This window comes from Aspergillus karnatakaensis (genome assembly GCF_047715665.1).
Source record: "Aspergillus karnatakaensis strain CBS 102800 unplaced genomic scaffold BJY04scaffold_7, whole genome shotgun sequence".
Lineage (NCBI taxonomy): Eukaryota > Fungi > Ascomycota > Eurotiomycetes > Eurotiales > Aspergillaceae > Aspergillus > Aspergillus karnatakaensis.
Genome location: NW_027395719.1, coordinates 650,946 through 667,165, shown reverse-complemented (window position 1 = coordinate 667,165; position 16,220 = coordinate 650,946). Strand labels below are relative to the sequence as shown.

General features: G+C 49.1%; 6 protein-coding genes across 6 annotated transcripts; 4 read left to right on the top strand and 2 right to left on the bottom strand.

Moving 5' to 3' along the window:
• Positions 1 to 118: 118 nt before the first annotated feature.
• On the bottom strand, positions 119 to 2,130 carry BJY04DRAFT_180792 (uracil-DNA glycosylase). Its single transcript, XM_073710115.1, has 3 exons — positions 1,574 to 2,130; positions 1,061 to 1,520; positions 119 to 1,012 (listed from the first exon to the last, which is right to left on the bottom strand). The coding sequence occupies exons 1-3, from the start codon at positions 1,948 to 1,950 to the stop codon at positions 695 to 697; spliced, it is 1,155 nt and encodes a 384-aa protein (XP_073575188.1). The 5' UTR covers positions 1,951 to 2,130; the 3' UTR covers positions 119 to 694.
• A 151-nt stretch (positions 2,131 to 2,281) lies between these two features.
• BJY04DRAFT_180790 (transcription factor domain-containing protein) lies at positions 2,282 to 4,892 on the top strand. Its single transcript, XM_073710114.1, has 3 exons — positions 2,282 to 2,416; positions 2,484 to 3,606; positions 3,666 to 4,892. Exons 1-3 carry the CDS (start codon positions 2,327 to 2,329, stop codon positions 4,394 to 4,396), a joined length of 1,944 nt encoding a protein of 647 aa, XP_073575187.1. The 5' UTR covers positions 2,282 to 2,326; the 3' UTR covers positions 4,397 to 4,892.
• A 781-nt stretch (positions 4,893 to 5,673) lies between these two features.
• Positions 5,674 to 7,716, top strand: BJY04DRAFT_214701 (uncharacterized protein; the record flags this gene model as incomplete). Its single annotated transcript, XM_073715281.1, has 3 exons — positions 5,674 to 5,963; positions 6,015 to 6,600; positions 6,667 to 7,716. The coding sequence occupies 3 exons, from the start codon at positions 5,674 to 5,676 to the stop codon at positions 7,714 to 7,716; spliced, it is 1,926 nt and encodes a 641-aa protein (XP_073575186.1).
• A 546-nt stretch (positions 7,717 to 8,262) lies between these two features.
• Positions 8,263 to 10,225, bottom strand: BJY04DRAFT_180785 (actin family protein). The gene is made up of 3 exons (XM_073710113.1): positions 10,015 to 10,225; positions 9,419 to 9,917; positions 8,263 to 9,362 (listed from the first exon to the last, which is right to left on the bottom strand). The coding sequence occupies exons 1-3, from the start codon at positions 10,055 to 10,057 to the stop codon at positions 8,486 to 8,488; spliced, it is 1,419 nt and encodes a 472-aa protein (XP_073575185.1). The 5' UTR covers positions 10,058 to 10,225; the 3' UTR covers positions 8,263 to 8,485.
• Positions 10,226 to 10,308: 83 nt separating this feature from the next.
• Positions 10,309 to 12,156, top strand: BJY04DRAFT_180778 (telomere length and silencing 1 family protein). Its single transcript, XM_073710112.1, has 3 exons — positions 10,309 to 10,786; positions 10,845 to 11,200; positions 11,283 to 12,156. Exons 1-3 carry the CDS (start codon positions 10,404 to 10,406, stop codon positions 11,525 to 11,527), a joined length of 984 nt encoding a protein of 327 aa, XP_073575184.1. The 5' UTR covers positions 10,309 to 10,403; the 3' UTR covers positions 11,528 to 12,156.
• Positions 12,157 to 13,584: 1,428 nt separating this feature from the next.
• On the top strand, positions 13,585 to 16,218 carry BJY04DRAFT_146831 (transient receptor potential ion channel family protein). Its single transcript, XM_073708803.1, has 2 exons — positions 13,585 to 15,518; positions 15,580 to 16,218. Exons 1-2 carry the CDS (start codon positions 13,688 to 13,690, stop codon positions 15,849 to 15,851), a joined length of 2,103 nt encoding a protein of 700 aa, XP_073575183.1. The 5' UTR covers positions 13,585 to 13,687; the 3' UTR covers positions 15,852 to 16,218.
• Positions 16,219 to 16,220: the final 2 nt, after the last annotated feature.

The following is a 16,220-nucleotide window of genomic DNA, read 5'->3' as shown; positions in this document are numbered from 1 at the left end:
GCCCTTTAAACCCGTAGTTTGCAGCACAACCTGATTCAAGTATTTCAATTTGCCGCTATCCCCCGAGAAAGTCGCCATAACACACTGCAAAGGAGATATAGGTGCTCGCCACGATCTGCCGTTCCGCCGGGCTCACATAGCTCTTCTTTTTTCCGACATTCATTAGAAATATTTGGTAAGGATACATACATATATATATGTATATACCCTTTCTTGACCAGCTTTCACACAAATCACAGAATTTCACCCTCGATTAAGAGCGAAAGAGCCTGGGCGTTGACCAATGGGAGCTGACCGCAATGCTGCTATCCGTGATACTAGGTTTCCAAAGAATCAGACGATGCTTGCGAACTGGGTTTCCCTTCAGTAGGCAGGATTCTTGGCGCGCAAAACCGAGATGCGGTATACGGTATACCTTCCGTACCACAACCACCATCAACTTTCTTATTGAGAATATTGTTAATTCCCCATGTAATTGCCCGATTTGCATAAATGCCGTATCGAAACCGAAAGAAATGTGACTAATATACATACTCAAATTTGCCAGACCGTAGAAGGAGAAAGAGAAAACCCCAAATGCTACTAAAGAAGCTAGTCAACACCCGAGCATTCTCGTTGGAAATCACTAACCCAAAAGCCCTATTATAGAGCTATTAGCAAGTAGTTGAGAATCAAGGGTTAAGGGTGATTCGCCCTAGTCTCGAGCATCCAAACTTTTGGAGGAGTCCTCGGATGCCGCAAGAGCTTCGAGCGCATCGATGTCATCCTCAAATTCATCATCATCTTCTACTGGCTGCATTGAACCTTTGGTCACGACGGCGTCCTTTGCCGTTTCGACCACTGCTTTTCTATCTTGTGGTTGATGATTGACGATGACGGAAGAGTTTTGAACAACTGAGAGAGGAGCTGTAGAGGACTCTTTGGAAGAAATCAGACTCCAATCTATGATTTCATCTGGGCCGTATCTTTCAGCAAGCCATTCATTGCACTTCTTGAAGTGCTGGTTATTGAACTGAATAACAGTCAGCTGCGGTCAACCTCCAGTGTAATGTTTACTTACGAAGCCTCTATGAGCACTCAGTGGGCTGGGGTGGACAGACTGCAGGATGCAATGTCTCTCACGGTTGACGGTTGTTATACGCTTACCTGCCGGGGTGCCCCATGCAAGGAAAACTACGCCACGAGTCCGAAAGCGAGTGACGACATCAATAGCCTTTTGCGTCAGCCGCTCCCAGCCCTTGTTCGAATGACTTGCGGCTTGGTGTGCTCGGACAGTCAAGCATGTATTCAGAAGTAGTACGCCACGCTCTGCCCACGGTACGAGAAGACCGCCTTTGTTGGGTGGCGGTTTGAATGATGGGTAATCATTCTTGATGCCAGTGTAAATGTTGGCGAGAGAGGGGGGGGCCGGGGTCGGAGGGCGAACTGAGAATGCAAGACCGTGCGCCTGGTTGTGGTTGTGATATGGATCCTGGCCGATGACAACTACCTTGACTTTGTGCAAGGGAGTGTGGCGGGACCTGCATATACTCAATCAGCATACGATACCAAACAAAGACTCGAGCGTCCGCACCAAGAGTAAACATCCTCCTCGGGCGGAAAGATTTTGACTCCCGATTCCTTCTCTTTTCGAAGGAAGCGTTTTAATGCAAGGAACTCCGGCTTCATGATCTCCTCTTTCAAATGCGCCAGCCAACTCTCGTCCAGTGTGTCAATCTCGAGCTGCAAAAGCTCCTTCTGCTCAGATGTGAGGGAGGCCACCCATTTTTGCTTATTGAAGCTCGAAGATACAGGTGCAGGGGCTGCAGGTTTGGAAGCGGTCATCGCCGTTGTCTTCGATTTGGGAGCGCCGAAAAAAGATGTAATATTGCCATTGGCCTTCGCCTTCTTTGCATCAGCTGCTGGGCTCACTAAATGACCTGCTCCTCGCTTCAGGTTGGGGCTCGCCATGGTGTAACTTGCGGGGGGGTGAGTGCCCTCGGTCAAGGCAAAGGGAGGTCTTATTTTGTAGTGGAGAACAGCTGGGTGTGGCTTTGGATGTGTTGACTGAGTACGTAGACGGGGGTGGAAGTAGTAAAGACTGTTTTGCCTTTAAAGGGAAGTAAAGTGGTCTTCTCGCTGGGGTGATACTAACTGATTTATTCGTAGTCTGATAAATCGATTGCAGAGAGCGCGTTCGACGCGCTGTCACTCGCGTTTCAATTAGGCTGGGCTTGGCGCTAGCTCTCTGACAGTCTGACTCCACCAGCTCCTCCGCAGTTCTAGACTTGTCACTTGCAGAACCTCGGACCAGCTTGAAGACTCGACATAAATAGTTATCTATTGGATGATGGAGCTTACCTGGTTGGCTGATACTCCGCAATCGCGGCGGCGAACTAGAGCACTGCGGGCATGTCCCAGTTGCCAGAAAAGAAAGGTGTGTACCAGAAGACAATATTCTATCATGTTTTCGGCGAGTTCGACGTGAAGCTAAGCGACGATAGAAACGCTGTCGTCATCTCGGCTCGACGACCGACATGATCAAAGCGTCAGTGAGAGCAGACAAACCATGTGCCCCAACTCGCCCAACTGAAACCCCACTCGCAAGACCGACAGTCGCCCTAGCATCCTCCCGTATCTCGCGAATAGAACGTTTCGTGGGGGACCTCAACCCTGAGGCTGCCATCCGAGAAAGAGTCGATGGGCCTGATCAAGCCCACCTGCGAGACCAGATCGGGCTTTGGATTAATGGCCCTGCTCCCAAGGCCTGTTCGCAAAATGAACAAGAGTTTACAACCACTATTGCGACAAGATACCCAGCAGAACAAGGGCCTGGAAAACATTCAATCGCTTCCACCTTATATGGACGATACTTATCTGCTCTGAAGGCCTGTAACCGCCTCCCCTCTTCGACCGTTGACCACCTGGCTTCAGTTTATTTTGCCCGGGTGAATCGCATTCTGCCTCTTGTTGATCACAAGTCTTTCATCGCCGACTCCGCGACAGGAGCAGCGTCTATTCTTCTTGAAAGAGCAATATGCCTTGTGGCAGCAAAGGACAGAGCAGCTGCTCCTTATCTTCGTCTAGAAACTGACGGTGCCACCGTGGCCACACGTGATTTTTGCTCGGAAATCTATAACGGATTGGTTTGTGCTATGGATGCGGGCATTGAGCAAGACCGAATCTCTAGAATTCGCACTCTAGCCTTGATGTCCCTGCACTCGGAAGGCTATGAAGGTGCTGAAGCAGCATCGATGCACCTTTGTCAGGCCCTCCACCAGGCCCAGACAGCAGGACTGCACCTTGAGAGACCTGATCGCTCACCGGAAGACTCGTTGACGAATTTATTTTGGTGCGTATGGACACTAGATAAGATGCATGCATCAATCGGGGGCAGGCCTGTTCTTCTAGCCGAAAGAGATATTGGAATCAAGCGGCCGAACATCACGTCGGGTCAATTAAAATCCGCGTTTGACGTCTGGTTCGCTCTTTCTGAGCTACTGTCAACCGTAATCTCATTTTATAGGCCATCTGTTGATGAAACGATTGGCTGGGAGATGGATTATCCAAGCTTTGAAGATATTATAGGAGAGCACCCTCAACAGGAGTTAGACTCCGCTGCGCTTGGTGGGTCAATGTGCGTCTTAAATCTCTAGCTCTCTCATCGCTGACTGGTCCTAATGTAGGCGTGCTCGAAATTTACTATCATGCCATCAGCATTTTGTCGTGCAGATATCGGCCAACACAGCGCCTCGATGGATCTAAGCCTTCATACACTCGCCAGGGCCTAGCTGCTCTCCGTATATACTCCCTTATATCTACTGAGTGCGCTCAAGATTTACCTCCTCTACCGATTGTTCCATATGCAGTAGCCTTGTCGATGGGTGTTTCATATCAGCAATTTCGGTCTAGCAAGCTAATCACGCACCTTGGCCGTGCTAGGAGTAGTCTCGAGGCCTGTTGTGCTCTTCTCGAAGACTTGGGCACCTCTTGGTACTCGGCGGAAGCGATGGCGCGGCTCGGTAGGAAAGCGCTGCGTCAGATTGACGACGCGCATCCTGGAGAAACTCCACCCAGCAGTGGCTTTATGCTTTCAACAATCGCAAAACACAGCCGAGGGAACATCGAACACAATCCTTCCAACTTAATAAAGCAAGGCATGTCAAGAGTAAGCACGCAGCCTATAACTACCTCCAGCAACGCAAAAATTCAACAAGAGAGCAACCTGGCAGATGCAATTGTTCCTGACCAACACGGTCTCCAACATGTTGACGGGAAGCTGTTCACCGAAGACGTAGTTGGTGGTGATGGCTTTGCCGACATTGATATGCTATTTGATGACTTCCTGGATCTGTCTTTACCTACGAATTTCTGGGACCCTGTCTTCTTCTCACCAGAGGACAGACGGGATGTCTGAGAGTAATAATCATAGCCGTTGGAAACTCCTTCAACATTGACCTTTATTTACGCACGCTGGATCAATGGGTCATTCGCCCACTCCTCGATTATCCAGAGTCTAAGCTTGTGTACCCAAGCCCACGCACGCCTAAAGGTCGAATAAATTCATAAGCGGCTTCGCACAATCTGCTACTACTTGCAGTTCACTGGAGTTCGAGTCTCGACTCATCAGGCCGAGTCCGCATTGCAGATCGTCATCTTGAATCTTCTTTTATCGGTGACTTTCTGGGGGCTGTGTCGCTTTCACATGAGCTGGCACATGTACCCTACGATAAGAACAATTGCAAAGACTCACGCGCCAGGAAACCTGGGATGCAAGAATTTGGCCCGAACTAAAGTCAAATTTTAACTCAAGTGCCGACCTAGTTAGTGTGGACCGCGAGCTGGAGAACGAACCCCTTCTACGGGAACTAAAGCCCATGCAACATTGCAAAGGCCTCATAAAGGGTGGTCGGGATCGTGATAATAAACAAGTGACATTGTAAAAGCATGGAACATGTGTGCACTGCCATTCCAGGCACACCCACATAACTAAATCCACAACCTTTAACCTGGACCTGAATGGAAGGCGGAAAATGTCAATCCTTCGAGCGTCTGACAGCAGCCCAGTCCCATTCTTCGGCCATCAAAGCTGATTGGTTCTAGACTCTTTGTTCATTTGCTACATTGCACAACGCAGCCTCATGGCTTTTTTTATTATTTAATTCCCCACCCACTCGTGTCGTTTCTCTCGTTAATTTCATCGTCCCTCTGCCTGTCTTTCCTCCCCTTCGGACTTCCCCTTATCCTTGACCTATAACTTAGAGCCATTGCTGTCCTTGATCTTCTGCTCCCATCACCGCCATTACCGACGGTCCCTCAACCACGATTGCTCGGCTTCTCTTACCAACGAACTGCTTTACTATATATAGGCGACAGCCCGCTCCATTTTTTGCCAATTATCCTCGAAGATATAAGTAAGGTGTCATACCGTAAGATCCGAAGAGCATCCCCCAAATCCCTCGCGTTCCTTAAAGGAGACAGTAGCTTGGATCTCGCATTGAATGGCTCTACAACTATAGCTTATACATCACTTTCCAGCTGGTACAAAGACTGATGGATTTTGAAATTCCATGCTCTCATTGGCATCCGGCCTGCGCAACTATATTGAATTCAATTATTACTATTGGATGCCGGTAGTTCACCCAGTGTGACACAACAGTATATGCAGTCCGGATACCAATCCTGTCCAACTTGATGGAGGGCTTACACAACGATCCAAGACTCTCCTTCACTCATGCCAGTACGGAGATAAAGAAACGGCCCGATCTGAGTGATGAGGGACAGATAGACAGTTTCCCCTCCCGAAAACACCCAATACCGCAGCTCCAGGGGGCATTTGAGGAGTCCATCTACGAGGCTTCCCAAGGAGCTGACAGGGACTGGATCGTTGACCTTGATGCGCAATCGCGGCGCAGGGAACTACTCGAAAATCCTCAATATGAGCGCCTCTGTGGTCGAAAATGGCGACAGAGAACCGACGAGAGGTAGCTCATCCAGACACCCATCCCTCTTCAAATTTATTCTAACTACTATAGGTATCATCCATTCTGGAAGCTTAGTGCTCAAATGTCCTTTGGCCTGCACCTCTTGGTGAAAAAGACGGCAAAGTCAAACGCAGCGGTTTTAAGCATACTACAGGCGCATGTGGATGAGATGGACGGATTTGTTTCAAGAACGGCAGAGGATTTTTTGATCATACAGATCGATCTACGCACCCGTATCCAGTATCTAAGCTTGCCTCTTGAGAGTCTGGACATCTTCGACGAAATGCTGGGGGATCGCAGCTTCCGCCTAGCTATGATTGATTACAATGAGAGAATCGAACGTGCTATTGAACGATTTACAGTCGCGATAAGCGATGCTCTCAAAGACATACAGAAAGGAAAGGATGCTATAGGCGGCTTATGGCATTACCTTGCCCAGTCGGCTAAGGAAAACGCGCCGTTATTAAGAAACATGGCCGCGATTTTCAATTCTATGCTGGCAAATACGGAGGGCTGGAACTCAGCCTTCTCGAAGCTCCGTCGAAAAGGCATTGCTCTCCAGTATGCCATCACCCAGCTCAATCGGGCCATCACTGAGATGCAGCGGCGGGTGGGTGTGGCCAGCCGAAAGGAGGTGGTCAGTACATACTCGCACTACAATATCATCGTGGCCTTTGGTGCGATAATTATTGACTCCATATAGATGTCATTCGTGCAGCCTTCTCAACAACAAACACCGCGCGCCAACTCAGGCAGATCCGTGTTCAATAAGGGTTTGTCCGTCTACGCATCGAGCTTGGTGGCTATTGAAAAGCCACTCCCATCTGACCCCGCGCTTGCGTTGAAGTCAAATCCGAAACCACGTCATATTGTCGGTGCAATAGGTAGGCTCGCACATCAGAAAAGTGTTCCAAATCTTACGGCCGCGAGAGAGCTGGATTCCTATCAAATAACTGAAAACGCACATGACCGCGCAAGGTCTGTGACTGGAGCTCCGGCGAGAGGCTCAGATTCGGGCTCAATATTGCCTAAGCTTTCAAAGACGATCAGCCGACGACTTTCAAAGGCCAAAATTACGTCGAAGGTGACCGTGCAGGAGGTCACAGAAGAGATCCCAACGCGCCCATCCACATCCGCTTCGAAGACATTCAAGTCATTCAGAAAAAGTAGGTATGAGCTGCCCCCGCAGCTACCATCACAACCACAGGAATTCCAGCGAAAGCAACAGGGACCATCATATGGCAGGCCGCAGAGCATGGCGAAGGGACAAGGAACATCCAGTGCGATGACAAGGGGCGAAACCATGAAAGACCAGCTACTACAATACTTTAAAACCGATCGTGCCCTGGATGCCTGGGAAACTCTCACCGAGAAGGAGAAGAAGGCAAGCCAGCCCATCACTCAGAAGGACGGCCTTTGGAGCAAGTTCCAGGCTGTATCATCAGGGGTTCGCTCGGAAGACCTCCCGGCGAATGTATTCCGGGATGACATACAGAAACAAATGGAATGGCTAAACGAGGAAACCAAGAACTTAAATACATATTCCTTAAAGCCCAGGGATGCAACTGCTCCTAGAGTCCATACGATTTTAGAGCATATGAGTCTTCAGCAGCAATTTGACGAAGGGGGACACCAGCGAAACTGCGCGGAGCACTTGAAAGACTTGGAGATGGATGAGTCTATCATCACAGCTCTCCCTGCTTTCCCTCTCCCCCCGGTAATTGACCTAGCTCGTTACCTTTGCGTCTGCTAATCTTCTCTAATCCAGATCAGTAACCGGTTTCCGAATATCACAGGGACTCCCAGTTGAGGAGTGCGCATACTCTATGCATGGCCGCAAAACTTGCTAGGACAGTTGATTCCGCGACTAACTGCCAAGTACCTGGCGCCTCAAGTACTGTTGAGTCCCTTGAGGGGCCTCTTGACATCATCGCTTCTACGGGATTCGACAGGAGTCAGATCGGAATAATATTCAACCATAGTATACATACATATATTCTCAACTTGTTTCTTCTATATAGCTGCCGGTTATATACATTTATATATATATATATATATATATATTCATATCCTCGATGTACAACGTAAATGTTGCAAATCCAGCAGGACGCTGTGCAACATCATTTCTAGAACAAGGCAACAAACAGCTCAAGCCAGAACATGCTACTATATCTGGTCAAGCATACAAGTACCGGAACCGCAGGGTCTCAGAACACCTCTCATTCATTTGGAAGAAAAGAATTCGTAAAGCACAATCTTTGTAAGACATTACTCATACAGACTTTCTATAACAAAGATACAGCAAGAGCCGTACGTAATTCGGAGTAAGTAGATAGAATTCCAAATATGCCCTTTGCAGCCCATTCAAATAGCGCAGCAACGCCGAATTTATCAATAACCCACATGGTCAAGGAATGTAGCTATCGAGAGCAGCTTATTACCGCGCCGCGCAGAAAGTGGGCGAGGGGAATAAAAAGGTGGAAGAAAAATAAGAAATCGGCAGTAGAAAATAAGAGAAAAATCTACTTGCAGCGCTTCTCAACGATGTTGGGGCCATGCTCGTCGAACTCCTTCTTTGAAATCCACATTTGGTGGAAAGTTCCCAAACTGGCAAGGATACTTCCACCGATCCAGGAACTGAACCTGCGCTCGGTGGTGTTTCCTGGGGCGGAAATCCGGACCCGAGGGCCGGGGTAGAGCTGCATGAGTTCCTGGTTGAGGCGGTCTGTAAAGCCATAGAGCAAGCTCGAGGCACCTGTCACGACAACGTTGGCTAGTAGATGCGGACGGATGTCAACATCCACTCCGTTCAAAGCAGCCTTGATGAGCTCAGGCACTGTTTGAGCTTGTGTTGGTGTAGGGAAAAGAGATTCAGGATCCGGAATGGCGGTCTTGGCGTCAAATAGTGATTCAACTACCTTGTATCGATCGACACCGAATACCTGGTTATAACCATCAGGGAACTCGAAGGGTCGACCCGGGGAAGTCCTGGCCATTTCCTCATTCGGAACGCCGTTGGGACCAGTGGCGGAGAGCTTGGTAGGTCCAGGCCACACCTGTACGACACATTCCTTGAACTCAGAAAGTGTTCGTTCTTCGAGGAGGGTGCGGTAAGAGGCGTCGGGAGCTCTTTCCGGTGGGAACGTCTTGTATTTGGCTTGTGGAGGTTGGCTGGCCTCGACCGCGGTCTTTGATGAAACTAAGTAGTGCGGTGTGATGCTGATGGGTTGCGGTGAATTGGATTTGAAGAGCGCGCGGATTTGGGAAGATATGTAGTCTCCGCCTAGAAATGAGTGTTGAACGCCGCGTTTGAGAATCATGCCATCATGTACTGGTGTAACGGAAATATTGGAAGCACCAATATCGACGACAAGAGCAGAAGCCTTGCCAGCAGCAAATCTGGTGTGGCCGGTCAGAGCTTCTAGTTTCGCAAAGTGCAGAGCAGTTGAACTTACGCTGCGAGAACACCATTTCTTGCTAAATAGAAAGCTGGAGTTCCCCATTTCTCCATGGCAATTTCTATTGTCTTCTCGCGAGCCTTTGTGGGATTCCAGCTGCTTTCGGACATCAGGAGTGGGCTGTCCGCCAAAGGCTTCTCATCGGTTTCGATGCCTTCCATTTCCGCTGGCAGCTCGCCCTCTGGCACATCATTTAGACCATTATGCAACGGATTGCCAGGCTTCGCACCGGTGAGTCGCGACGTGAATGAGTACTCCCAGACCTTCTCGGCCATATCCCAGTCTTCAACGATACCATCCCTACCCATAGGATTATGGATTGACAAACCAGGGCGCGGGGTCACGAAAACATCATCACCATATATAAGCTTATCTTGCCCGTCGAATGTATATTTCCCATAGTAAGTTGGGATCAGAGATTTGGGCGTGTCCTCGCCTGCGAAGCCGGCGCGCGTGCTTGAGAAACCGGGATCCAGGACGATAGCGGAAACCTCATCTGAGCGCGTAAGAAGAATCAGTACTTATTCATTCATCAAAAAGATTGCTGTGGGGTATAGTAATTCGTGGACTGCTTATTATTCTGTCAAACTTACCCCCGCCATATTCAGCAGCTGAAGGTGGAACTGAAGGGTTCATGTTGAGCCTGGGGAAGCGCAGGGGCGAGGACGATTTCAGAGGTCCACCACCCAAATTTCGGTGTGCAAAATATGTCGCAGAAAGTGTTGTAGCTGAAGAGAAAGCGAACGCTAGGCTCGGAACCCGAGCAATTGGAGGCAGAGACTGATTCAAGAAAATGGGTTAGAGAGACAGCTTGTGCGGCGGTGGGAAAATCACCAGGCCCCCTTTCGGCCTTCAGGGCGGCGAATCCATGCTAGACCTTGCTTCCCATTATCTCCATGATGACTTCAAGTCGCCTGTTCTACAAAGTTTAATCAACATCACACTATTCCCACCCACTGCGGCTACGTCTTGATAAAACAAAATGGATACAGATACTGATCCCAATCCCGAAGTTCTTTTCCGCCCAGTGAAGAGAAGAAAGTTCCAACGGCGACGACCCGAGCAGACCGACAGCCAGCATGAATCACAGCCTTCTTCAACCGAAATTGTCTCAGCGTCGCAGTCACCCCGGGCTGATCCAGAAATCGCGCAATTAGCGAACCTTCATCGGCTTCGCCGACTTCATCGTTCGTCGCGCAAAGGCGGCATCGAATTCTCAACTACGACACGGCCGTCGGCAGAACAACCAATTTGCACATCTCTTTCCGCATCAACACCAGAAGATATGGAGAGTGAACGACTTCGGACTATGTGCGATCGTTTCACAGCGCATACTGGCCAAACTGTGGATGTCGATAAGCATATGTACGGAGTGACCCAGATCATGATCATTTTCACCTGCAATAGAGACTAACAAGATAAGGATGGCCTATATAGAAGCGGAACTAGCTAAAAGACACCGGCACGGTATATCAGTAGATGCGCCCGGGTTAGACACAGCTGCTTCTAGTGAAGCCAACCACCCGCCGTCCAGTTCGGGACTCCCCGAGCGCGAGCCAGCCTCTTTGGGCAAACTGCACGAAATAGATCTTGGCCAAGAAGCCAAATTACGAAATATTGCGCGAACAGAAGAGGCGACGAGGAGACTCAATGGTGATAATGACAAACGACTGCCCGAGCGTTCCTTTCCTGGTCCGCCATTCCGATTTCGAAAACGGCGGACGAGTGAGGACGTTGAGAGGGACCGGTTGGTGGAAGAGGTCTTACGAGAGAGTAAATGTAAGCGTGCTGTGACATCACATACCTGCCATGTTCTGCGCTCGAACTTCGTTATTATCTGGCTAACATAAAGATACCGCAGTGGACGTTTATGACGGAACGGAAGAGGAGGAATTAGCACCCGACGACCAAGCGGCTGACGATCGAGTTGCAGAACAGTTCCGACGTGACTTTCTGGATGCTATACAATCACGTCGGCGGGTGGCTCGGACGAAGACTACTAAACAGCCTGGGAAGACGGAGGCTCCAAAAGGACCTAAATTGGGAGGCAGTAGAAGTGCGAGGGCGGCGATGCGTGAGATGCAAGAGAAGGGAGCGCGGAAGTAGTGAGACTTGTGCATTTTCAACAATTCTGCACGAAAAGTCTATCACGGCACCGACGAGCGTGCGTCATCCTCCATCCGTTGTTCTTCGTCTCGTCATGGTACCTTGGAATTGACTCCAAGCCCGCGGAGGTTCCTGAAAGGGCTGGTCGCGCTTGATCAACTTCTGATCAACTTCTGATCAAACACGGATCTCGAGGCTCAAAATTCTGACGAGTCCCTAGCCATCAAAAAACAACACACTAAGAGCCAGCCTCCAGAGTACTCCGTACGTCTTGTTCGTTCTAAAGAGCTCGAAGGACTGCTAATTCTTGCTCCGAAGTTGTAAGCTTCCGTCTGGTGAGCAAACTTCAACGGGGCACATACATGATGTTGCAGACTTGAATTAGGGGAAGTTTGGGCACTGAAATAATAGCGGGAGCATGACAGAGGAACAATAAGAATAGTTGTTGACCTCTTTTCTGTCTCGGGTTGAAAGGTGTGGGTCGTTTATCACATTAGAGAAATGTTACTAAAGATATCAGTGGAACGTCAATCAAAGTCAATCAAAGATTTAATCAAAGCTCAAGCTCAAATGAGACTGTGTATTAAATGCTTTTTAGGAAACAGAGGTCAGAGAGTAGTAGTTCACGCCGTAACTACTCTATACTACGTAGTCTACACTCTGGATCGTGCAGCGGTCTAAGTAAGTATCGGCGTGCTCAGTCAGGGCAAACAGCTGTGGCTGTGGAAGGGGTGGACACCGTGGAGTAGTCGACCAGACGATCAGCAGAGCTGTTATTTAATTTCCATGATTCCAAAAGCCGACGACTATTTATTCGAGACTAATGGGGCACTAGTACTACGTCTAGTAGACTAGTATGCGGGTCGATCCTCGTCATTATTCAACAATCAACATTGGTTCTGGATGGACCTCCAGCTCGGTCTACGGTCTACGGTCTACCGCTCCCCTCTCTTCTTTACTCCCCAGGACTCCATTAATATCATCTCATTTTCACTTCCAGGCTCCAGCTCCAAACCCCCATCGATCGACAAGTTGCTCACTCCGTTTGAACTTCCTACGTGTTCCCGGAGCGTTAAAATGCCTTCAACATGCATCCAGGATGGCGCTGAAGATGGAAGGGGAGCAGTCTCCTGCACTTCCAGCTCTCCTTTTGCCCTTGAACACGCCCAGTATAAAACATATTAATAGTATCGATCCAGCTCGCTAGGTGCTGAGCAGCCTGCTCAGACATTGAGGTCGAGAACTACACTAAGGATGAAGCAGCGACTATCGAAGGTCCAGTGGGTACCATTTTTATGCCAATAAGCATCCCCTATTTCTATGTGTTGAGACATTCAGGGGCAACCTGTTACAGCCTTCAGCCACTGGGCGTTCACGTCTCGTTTTTATTAGACGCTGCGTTAACGAATTGTGGCTAATGCTTCACTAATTTAGGGCCCTTTACGTATCCAAATTCCTTGTCAAGACTCAAGAGACTTTCTTTAGCAGCGGCCTAGCCTACCCCGAGAGTCGAGGCTCGGACGCTTTGTTTGCTGATCGATGAGCAGCAGCCTTACCAAATGCCTGCTGTTGTCTCGATCTCTTCCCTTGCTCATCCTGTTCGCAATTTGCATTCTTTCTCCCAACTGAACAATCACTCTCTATATCTTTCCGACTGCCCTTCTACCTTCCACAACACACTCGTTTGACATCTCCTTCCCTTCCGCCTTCTTTGCCGTGGGCTTGGGTTCATTCCTTTGACAGTCTTGATTGCCCAAAGCCAGGTTGCGGCTTTCCCTACTGATCTTGTACTGATATCTCAGGGAGCTCTCGACTGCTGTGGACTCTGAAGTCTGAAGGGACCCTAATTGACGAGTCAGAAGACTCAGGGACGATTTGAGCCACCAAATGACCCTCTCTTGAACACTTTGTACTTTCCCAACTTCGCGCTCTCGCCCTGTCCATCGCTTGCATTATCTCACCTCTCTCTCTTCTTCTATTCCCCTCTCCGCAGGTTGATCCTGCTCTACAGTTCCGACAAAGTCGACTGGTGCGAAGGTTGGAACTTGTTCAAATTACCCTATTATAATCACCGTCCCAGCATATCACCCTCTGCGCCAGAAAGGGCGTCTTTTATGTCTCGAATCCCAAACTTTGGATCAGAACCTGTGTTTACCAACAATGAAAAACTCCATCTCTGCCTACCTCGCATTTGCCGTGCTCGCCATCCTACCCGCCGCAAGTTATGCAGTTGACACTCTAAGCACGGGAGGTGTTTCAACCTGCTTAGAAGATTCCGCCATCCAGGTCAATAAGCTGGATATCACCTTCTCTCGGTCTACCAGGGAAATCACCTTTGATGTGTCTGGCACGAACGCTGAAGTCCAGAAAGTCACTGCTTCACTTTCGGTCACTGCCTATGGCAACGAGGTTTACACGAAGGAGTTCGATCCCTGCCATCATGACAACCGCATCGACCAATTATGCCCTGTTCCCGCTGGCACATTCTCTGCAACTGGGTCTCAGGAAATCCCCGAGGAGTTCGTGAGCCAAATACCATCAATTGCGTTCTCAATTCCAGACCTGGACGGAGTAGCGAAGCTTCAATTGAAGTCAAAGGATGACGGCAAGGAGGTTGCCTGCATTCAGTCCGAATTGACCAATGGAAAATCCGTGGAACTCCCAGCTGTCTCATATGCCGCCGCTGGCATGGCCGGGGCTGCATTAGCTCTGAGCGGCCTGTCGGCATTGGGAAGTGCTGGAAGTACAGGTTCTCCTTCCTCTAGCCCTGGATTTGGGGAGGTTATGGGCTGGTTTCACACAATGGCAACCAATGGTATGCTCAGCGTCAGCTATCCTCCTATTTATCGCAGCTTTGCAAAGAACTTTGCCTTCAGCACTGGCTTGGTACCATGGGCCCAGATGCAACACTCGATTGATAACTTTAGAAGACTTACGGGCGGAAACCTCACCGAAGACAACTACGACTATTGGAAAGACCTTAGCAATGCAGCATCAAACTCCTCCAATGAGAAGAGGTCGCTTGATGTGGTCATTAAAGGGGCGAGACTTGTTATCCGTGAGGTTGAGGCTACCATTAACGACACATCTTCTGACACCGCTGCATCTAGCGGCGAAGAGGGGCTTGTGGATGGATTGGAAAAGTTCGGCCAGGAGCTGCTGATTCCTCAGTCAAATACTTTCATGACCGTTTTGTTGATTTTCGCCATTGTCGTTGCGGCCATTACAGTGGGGATCCTGCTCGTGAAGGTCATTCTGGAACTTTGGGCACTCAAGGGCTCGTTCCCCAAGATGCTCGCCGATTTTCGCAATGATTACTGGGGGCTCCTTGCTAGAACGATCACTAACTTGATTCTCATCCTGTACTCAATTTGGGTTATGTACTGTGTCTACCAGTTTTCGAGTGGTGATTCTTGGGCAGCACAGCTCCTTGCCGGTGCGACATTGGCAATCTTCACTGCCATCCTTGGCTTCTTCACCTTTCGCATTATTCACCTGGCTCGTAAGTACAAGAAAGCCGAAGGCGATGCATCCTCCTTGTACGAAAACAAGGAAACCTGGAGGAAGTACAGTCTCTTCTACGACAACTATAAGAAAGGCTGCTGGTGGCTGTTCATCCCTGTTATATTATACATGCTCGTTAAGGGCTGTATCATTGCCGGCGCCAATGGTCATGGACTCATTCAGTCCACGGGCCAGCTTGCTGTCGAAGCTCTAATGCTTATTCTTCTACTCTGGCAACGGCCGTACGTTGCCAAGTCGACACAGTGGATAAACATTAGCATCCAGGTGGTCCGCGTTTTGTCAGTCGTGTGTGTGTTGGTCTTTGTCGACCAGCTTGGTCTTTCTCAGACAACCAAGACGGTTACGGGCGTTATCCTGATCGCGGTTCAATCGGCATTGACTGGTATTCTTGCAATTCTTATCGCAGTCAACGCTATCATCCTATGTTGCCGAGAAAACCCTTACGCCAAGAAGAGAAAGGAAGCCGGTAAGTGTATCGCATATGACGATTTCCCCTGTAGGTGTGCTAACTTAAAATCTTGTGGCAGAAAAATCGAACCGTGATATTGACGATCTCACTCCTCTTGACGCTCGGGAATCACTCTTGATGGATAACCCACCTCGCAAGGGTTACTCGGAAATGAGCAACTTCAACTTCACAGGACCTTACGAACCTTACCGTGACACTGACCGTTTGGTTGATTCCGAATACCGCGATGAATCCCGACACGGTCGTCACAGCAGCCGAGGCAGTCGTGACAGTCATGGCTCCCCTGATGGTCGTCATCCAACAAAACCTGGCTATGGCTTTGCCTATTGAGATACTCAGCCTTGAATACTGAACCTTTGATGCTTTCTTATCTCTTTCCTTGCCCACCTTTTTGGCTTCGTGTGTATAGAGGCTTACTTTCTATTTCAAGCGCCATATTTGATGACTTTAGCGTTTCTCGTCGGCCTAGTTACCCTGTTCACTTTACCCACTACGCGCCTTCTTTGGCAACACCACCATGGGGCATATCTGCATTACCGTAACCATCTCATTTCCCGCAGTACATTTTCTTGAAAATTACACAAATTCTTTTCTTTGTACATAGATATAGGGATTTGAACTGTGAAAACCTTTCTCTAGTCATGGCGATTGTATAGATGTAAATTGAGGTTTTGAAAGCTGGCAAGCAGGAAAAGCGCG

Bases quoted from the DNA above. Each gene is read 5' to 3' on its own strand.
- BJY04DRAFT_180785 (XM_073710113.1), bottom strand. From the start codon at position 10,057: ATGAACCCTTCAGTTCCACCTTCAGCTGCTGAATATGGCGGGG. The intron at 9,918-10,014 runs GTAAGTTTGACA...TTACGCGCTCAG, and splicing joins AGCTGCTGAATATGGCGGGG to ATGAGGTTTCCGCTATCGTC. The intron at 9,363-9,418 runs GTAAGTTCAACT...CGGCCACACCAG, and splicing joins AGAAATGGTGTTCTCGCAGC to ATTTGCTGCTGGCAAGGCTT.
- BJY04DRAFT_146831 (XM_073708803.1), top strand. From the start codon at position 13,688: ATGAAAAACTCCATCTCTGCCTACCTCGCATTTGCCGTGCTCGCCATC. The intron at 15,519-15,579 runs GTAAGTGTATCG...ATCTTGTGGCAG, and splicing joins CAAGAAGAGAAAGGAAGCCG to AAAAATCGAACCGTGATATT.
- BJY04DRAFT_180790 (XM_073710114.1), top strand. From the start codon at position 2,327: ATGATGGAGCTTACCTGGTTGGCTGATACTCCGCAATCGCGGCGGCGA. The intron at 2,417-2,483 runs GTGTGTACCAGA...AAGCGACGATAG, and splicing joins CCAGTTGCCAGAAAAGAAAG to AAACGCTGTCGTCATCTCGG. The intron at 3,607-3,665 runs GTGGGTCAATGT...GTCCTAATGTAG, and splicing joins GTTAGACTCCGCTGCGCTTG to GCGTGCTCGAAATTTACTAT.
- BJY04DRAFT_180778 (XM_073710112.1), top strand. From the start codon at position 10,404: ATGGATACAGATACTGATCCCAATCCCGAAGTTCTTTTCCGCCCAGTG. The intron at 10,787-10,844 runs GTACGGAGTGAC...TAACAAGATAAG, and splicing joins GTGGATGTCGATAAGCATAT to GATGGCCTATATAGAAGCGG. The intron at 11,201-11,282 runs GTAAGCGTGCTG...AAGATACCGCAG, and splicing joins GGTCTTACGAGAGAGTAAAT to TGGACGTTTATGACGGAACG.
- BJY04DRAFT_180792 (XM_073710115.1), bottom strand. From the start codon at position 1,950: ATGGCGAGCCCCAACCTGAAGCGAGGAGCAGGTCATTTAGTGAGCCCA. The intron at 1,521-1,573 runs GTGCGGACGCTC...GAGTATATGCAG, and splicing joins GAGGAGGATGTTTACTCTTG to GTCCCGCCACACTCCCTTGC. The intron at 1,013-1,060 runs GTAAGTAAACAT...ACTGTTATTCAG, and splicing joins TGAGTGCTCATAGAGGCTTC to TTCAATAACCAGCACTTCAA.